Here is a 6,470-nt window from a genome sequence, read left to right on the forward strand (position 1 = left end):
GGTCAATGAAGGTAGATGACCCTTCCTCAGGCTCAGGTGGGGAGGAGCCAGGGCAATGGGCCACATCTGGTATTAGTTGGGGCCATTTTTAGACTGAGAAAGGCAGTGGAGAAGAACCCAGGAAAGGGGGACAGCCAGAGCTGAGCCCCTGAACTGGCTGAGGGCTGGGTCCAGAGAACAATATGGTGTGACCTTGAAGGTCTCCCTTAGGACTAACTGGGTGGGGGTCAGGCTCTAGATGAGGGGTGGTTACTGTTATTCATTCATCAAACATTAGCTGAGTGCCTACTGGGTGCAAGGCAGTGCCTAGGCTGGAGATTGAGTGGTGAATACACTATGTTACTGTGATTCCTGAGGAGGTCATCTGGGGAGAAGGGTGTTCAACAGTTGCCTGTCTCCCTTTCTCCCCGGGAGGACTCAACTCCCTTGAGCAACCCCGGCAATGACACTCCCCTGTGGGGCCTAGCAGAGGCCAACACATTGTCAGGGAGATGGAGAAACTATTTCTTTAGTTGCACATGAGGAGGACTTGCCCACTGGCCAGGGAGCCCCGTGAGGCAACAACAACAGGGGCTGAGGCAAGCCTCAGCCCACATCCTGGCAGGCAGCCAGTGATGGGAGGGTCAGGAAGGCTCCTGGTTGGGTCTTCACATGAAGCCCAGGCTGGGCATAAAGGAGGGACCTGCAGGTTGGGAGGAGGCTGACTTGGGGACCATGGAGACCCAGAGGGACCGCACCTCCCTGGAGCGGTGGTCACTGTTGCTAGTGCTGCTGGGCCTGGTGATCACTCCAGCCACATCCCGGACCCTTAGCTACAGGGAGGCTGTGCTCCGTGTTGTGGATAGCTTAAACCAGCGGTCCTCAGAGGAGAATCTCTACCGTCTCCTGAAGCTGGACTCAGAGCCCCAGGGAGTGAGTGGAAGAGGGAGGCAGTGAGGAGGGAGGCTCTGCTCCAACCAGCCAGTCTTGGCTATACTGTCCCTCCCTTTGTTCATGCTTTGCTCACGTCAGGAAGGCTTTTCTACCTTTAAGTGCGGTCCCACCTCTTCCAGGAAAACTTCCCAGAGCTGTGTGCTCCCCCCCCCCACCAGCATGAGTGCTTCTTGCCTTGGAATCTCTACTGGGTGAAGAAGTGCCACTTCCTTTCAGCCTTCTGGAAGTTCCAGGGTTAAGAGTGGGATTACTGGCTCTGGGATGTGAGTTCCCTGCCCAGGGAAGGGCTCTGCTCAGCCTTGAGATTCCAGTGGCAATTTCTTTGCCTCCAGGAGGCCCATGCTTTCCTGTGGCCCCCTAAGGGGGAGGTGCTACTCATTAGAGCTTGTCTGAGGTCTGTTCATGCTCTCTCAGCTTGGTGAGGGCAGGAATGGGCTCTGTCCTCACCTCTGTGCCTTAGCTCAGAGCCAGTGCCAGGCACATAGCAGGGGCTGTTGAAAGGCTGCTCTCTTAGTTGGGAGGTTGGTGGGGGGCGCAAGGTTTGGGGGAGGGGTGGGAAGGAATACAGATTAGAGAAGGCAAGCATGAGCCTGAGTCTGGTCTTCCCACTTCCTCCCTTGACCAGGACGAGGACCCGAACATCCCAAAGCCTGTGAGCTTCACCGTGAAGGAGACTGTGTGTCCCAAGACAACACAGCAGCCCCTGGAGCAGTGTGATTTCAAGGACGATGGGGTGAGGCTGCGGGTGCTGGCAGATGCCCGCCTGGGAGCTAAACAAGTGGCTTCCTGGGAATATTTCCAGCCACTGGGGTGAGGCTGGGAGGTTATGGCACAGGGGTTCCAATTTGACCTAGAACCTCCTCTTCTCAGCCGGTGAAACAGTGTGATGGGACAGTCATCCTGGACTCGGACAGAAGACACTTTGACATCAACTGTGATGAGGTGAGTGGCCCCTTCTGGGTTGCAGGGGTTGATGGGGGTGGTGGTGCATAGAACATCCTACGGACCAATTTTTTTTTTAAGATTTTATTTATTTATTTGACACACAGAGAGAGATAGCGAGAGAAAGAGAGAGAGAGAGAGAGAGAGAAAGCACAAGCCGGGGGAGTGGCAGGCAGAGGGGAGAAGCAGGCTTCCTGCATGAGCAGGGAGCCCGATGTGGCGCTCGATCCCAGGACTCTGGAATCATGACCTTGAGCTGAAGGCAGCAGTTTAACCAACTGAGCCACCCAGGCGCCCCATCCTATGGGCCAATTAACCACTGTGGCATCCAGGCAGAGAAAGCCCCTCCTACCCTGGGCTTCTCCTTCAACCTGAGCCTCAGGTCTCCAGGACTGTCTCTGCAATCCCTTAGAACAGTGGTTCTCAACGTGTCGTCCTGAGAATCTGGGAATTTGTTAGAAATGCAAATTCTCAGGCCCCACTCAGACCTACAGAATCAGATTCTGGGGTGGGGCCCAGCAATTTGTACTTTAACAAACCCTCCAGGGGATTCTGACTCCTGTTGATGCTTGAGAGCCCCTTTGAGTAATGAGCTTTCAGCTGTGAGACCCTGGGAAGGCCCCTGCCATCTCTGGGCCAGTTTCTTCATCTGTTTGTGGGTGTAGGGATTCAATCAACCACACACTCCGAAGGTTATAGCCAGAGGATGAACTGAAGCCTCAGGGCTCTTGGGGTGGCCCTAGAAGGGGGGTGTCTAGGAGGGGAGGGGTCTTGTCTTGACCCTGGGCCCAGCCCAGCCCCCATAAAGAAACTGCTTCCTTCTGATGCACAGGTCATGGAAATCAGATTTGGCCGGCTGCGTGATCTCATCAGGAGAGGGAGGCAGAAGATTGCTGAAAAGATTCAGAGAATTGGCCAGCAAATCAATAACATTTTTAGGAAACTTCAGGCCAAGAAAGAGTCCTAAGGGTCTGCTTTGCCCTGGTTCAGGCTTCTGGACCCTGAAAAATAAAGTTTTGTGAAAGCAACTTCCTCCAAGCTTCAATTTTACTTATCCTGCCTCCTCGCACTTACCACGACCGAATCCTCAATTCTGGGAGGACGTGTGCGTGTGTGCGTGAACGCGCATCCATGCAAAACACCAAAGTGGGGACAGCTAGTCCATCCAGAAGGCCTTGGGGGGAGGCTGTAGGGCCAGGAGGGCCAGGATAGTGTCTCCATTCTCCGGGTTCTTCCCCATGCCCTTCAGATGCCTCCCACCATCCTTGTTGAACACCACCCAGTAGTGATTCAGGAGCTCCACCCTGAGTGTAGTGGTAGTGGAGAGACTGCAGAGCTGTTCCTGCTCCTATGGAGGTGACAGCTGAGGGAGGGACCAAGCATTTTGTGAAACACAGAGGCACAGTTCAGTCTCCTGGCTGGCTGGGTTCTAAGGTCCGCCTGCTGGTACAATTCCCATAAATTTCCAATTCCCCTTGAAAATCTTAATGAAAATCTTAACTCTGGGGGCACTTAGGTGGCTCAGATGTTAAGCGTCTGCCTTCAGCTCCAGTCATGATCCCAGGATCCTGGGACTGAGTCCCCTGTCCGGCTCCCTGCTCAGCGGGAAGCCTGCTTCTCCCTCTGCCTGCCACTGCCCCTGCTTGTGTTCCCGCTTTCACTGTCTCTCTCTCTCTCTCTCTCTCTCTGTCAAATAAATAAATAAAAAATCTTAAAAAAAAAGAAAGAAAATCTTAACTTTGGAAAAGACTATATCGCTCCTGGCATCTCCTCTGGCATTGGAAAACACTGTTTCTTTAGCTGGGTAGCAGATTTAAGTTGGGGGCTTGTGTTTAGGGATCAAATGGTACCAACATTTGGCACCATTAAAAGCAAGAATCTTGCTCAGCAGGCTGAAGAGCTCTGGCTAGGAGAGACATGGGTGTTTCAGACACTGTCAATGTCTTGCCCACTTGCCAGTCAGTAGCTGACTAGAAATACCTGTGGCTCTTTGCTAGGGGAGTTGGGCACTAGGGCACTCCAGGGAGCAGCCTCAACCAAAGACTGGTGGGAGTTGGTGGAAAAATATTTTCTCTTCCTTGATCCTTGGGTGGGTCCACTCCAAGATGGGTTACACATCGCCCAGGTCCCCAGCTGGTTGTGCCCCTGTCGCCCACAGCAATGACCTGTTTATTAACACACCCTGTTCTGGCTTCTGTTCCTGCTCTGTCTCACTTGTGCTCCCACTGCTGCTTTCTCTCTTTGCCTGCCAAATAAACTCCTTCCCCTTGCGTCCTTGTCTTAGATCTGTTTCTGGGCCAACCAAAAATAAGACATAGTCGTCCTGCTCTGAGAGCAACAGGAAGCAGGATATCACACAGAATTTCCTTTGTTATCTGTCATACTTGCTTCTTCCTGGTGAGCAGGTCATACTAAGATTTTTTGTTTTGTTTGTTTTGTTTTGTTTTGTTTATTTGAGAGAGAGAGAGAATGAGAGATAGAAAGCACGAGAGGGAAGAGGGTCAGAGGAAGAAGCAGACTCCCTGCTGAGCAGGAAGCCCGATGTGGGACTCGATCCGGGACTCCAGGATCATGACCTGAGCCGAAGGCAGTCGCTTAACCAACTGAGCCACCCAGGTGCCCAACGCTAAGGTTTTCTGCTTCCCGTGGCTCCCACCTTCCCAAGCGGGCCCATGTTGAGTGGGCTCCACTCGACCCTCCCTTCTGTGACAGCCGCTCTTCATCAGTTACTGAATTCCCATGCCCTGTTGTGGGCCATCGTTGTGATCACCCTGGAAATCAGAGCTAATTGTCTCAGTGAAGGGACGTGGTCTTCTCTGATTACAAGGATCTGAAAAGGCTCTTGCTTTAGGAAATAGGTTTTCTCTCTTCCATCAAAGGTGTTCATCTTTGTGATTTATTTAGTTTTTAAATTTTTCTCAATATTTTATTTAAAAAGTAGCTAAGCAGGGGCACCTGGCTGGCTCAGTCGGTAGAGCATGTGACTCTTGATCTCGGGGTGGTGAGTTTGAGCACCACATTGGGCATAGAGCTCACTGAAAAAATAATAAAATTAAAAAATGAAAAAGTAGTTAATTGAAAGAATTGAGTTAATTTGAAGTTAATTAACTTTCAATTAAGTTAATTGAAAGAATTCAAGTACATTGAAAGAATTGTACATGTACCCACCTATTAGAATCTACAATCAATATTTTACTTAGATTATTTTTGTAGTTGCTTTAGAGTCAATCATTTAACTGCTCCTTGGATGGTCTTTGCTCCTTGTGGCTGGTTTGGGGGCAAAAGCATGGATTCAGGAGCCACATTTTTAGCCTGGTCCTTTTAGGGGAAGATGGCCTCCACAGATGTTTGTGATCAGAGGAACCACCCCAGACAGACAAGATCAGAGCAGCTGGTGACATTGACCTGTATCAGTCACGGGGGCTGTGGGCTGCCGCCTCCAGAACACGTAATAGGCACCCGAGAAATGGCAGTCCCTCTCTTCTCTTTAGGGGAGAGTTTTGCCTGATGGGGAACGTGTATTTTCTAGTGATTCCAAGGATGACTTTGGTAAGTCAAGACTGGAATGTCTTTAAACACGAGGCAGAGGAAGCATATTGCCTAGCTGTGGTCTCGTGGTGAAAATTGCGGATAGGAACTCAGAGTTTGGGGCCACATTCACTGGAGCAGCCCCAGGACACACAGCAGGTCAGGGGCATTAACTGGTGCCTTGTAACCAGCCAGATGCCACCCATGAGCAGAGATGAGTGGAGTTTGGCCTTGGTCCGCATCTGCTCACCTAGTGCAGAATGTCACTGTATTGCTCCAAAGATGAACAATATTTTTTACTTGTGATCTCAGTGCCAGTTTTGGGATTTTTGTTTGTTTTTGTTTTTAAAGCTCTTGATTGGGGGCACCTGGGTGGCTCAGTCAGTTGAGTGTCTGACTCTTGATTTCAGCTCAGGTCATGATCTCAGGGTCATGAGATTGAGCTCTGTATCAGGCTCCACGTTCAGCATGGAGCCTGCTTGAGTTTCTCTCCCTCTGCACCGCCCCCCCTGCACACTCACACACACTCTCTCTCTCTAATAAAGAAATAGTTCTTTAAAGCTTTTGATTGGTATAAGGGCCTCTAAACAACTAAATAAATCAGTAGGGTGTCTCCATGGGTCTGTCTTTAGCCTTTTGCTGCTTTTAGACATACTGTTTGTCACCGGACTGACCCATAATATGAACTTCAGCCTTAGAGCACACGGGTTCATGGCTTTTACAGGATGAGGATGGTAGAGCGTGCTCAGTGGGGCAGGAGGTGTTTTCCCCTCTTCCATATGTTGGAGCTAGTCAGCCTGTTGCTTTTTGTGACCACCAATGGTCCTCCCTGTTCACAAAGGCCTTTTTGGCATTTGAAAGATACCAAGTGCCTGTTTCTAGTTTGGCCAGATCCTGTTTGCAGGGATGAGGATGTGTACATCAGTGTGGTTCTGAGGGGACTCTGTGGTCTGGTTCTGGGCCCCTGGTTCCTGCAGCTGGTTCTGGGGCACAAGGGCAGGTCTGGCTGACAACCTCAGGAGCCTGGGGTACTGCATCTTTGGCCTGGGGCAAAAAAAAAAAAGAAA

At 50.8% G+C, this 6,470-nt stretch overlaps 1 protein-coding gene across 1 annotated transcript; it reads left to right on the forward strand.

The window, feature by feature from the left end:
- Positions 1 to 666: 666 nt before the first annotated feature.
- On the forward strand, positions 667 to 2,903 carry CAMP (cathelicidin antimicrobial peptide). Its single transcript, XM_025885675.2, has 4 exons — positions 667 to 912; positions 1,559 to 1,666; positions 1,804 to 1,875; positions 2,708 to 2,903. The coding sequence occupies exons 1-4, from the start codon at positions 715 to 717 to the stop codon at positions 2,840 to 2,842; spliced, it is 513 nt and encodes a 170-aa protein (XP_025741460.1). The 5' UTR covers positions 667 to 714; the 3' UTR covers positions 2,843 to 2,903.
- Positions 2,904 to 6,470: the final 3,567 nt, after the last annotated feature.

Source organism: Callorhinus ursinus, unplaced genomic scaffold (assembly GCF_003265705.2).
Source record: "Callorhinus ursinus isolate GAN/ISIS: 27379988/994484 unplaced genomic scaffold, GSC_fseal_2.0 scaffold15, whole genome shotgun sequence".
Classification (NCBI taxonomy): Eukaryota; Metazoa; Chordata; class Mammalia; order Carnivora; family Otariidae; genus Callorhinus; species Callorhinus ursinus.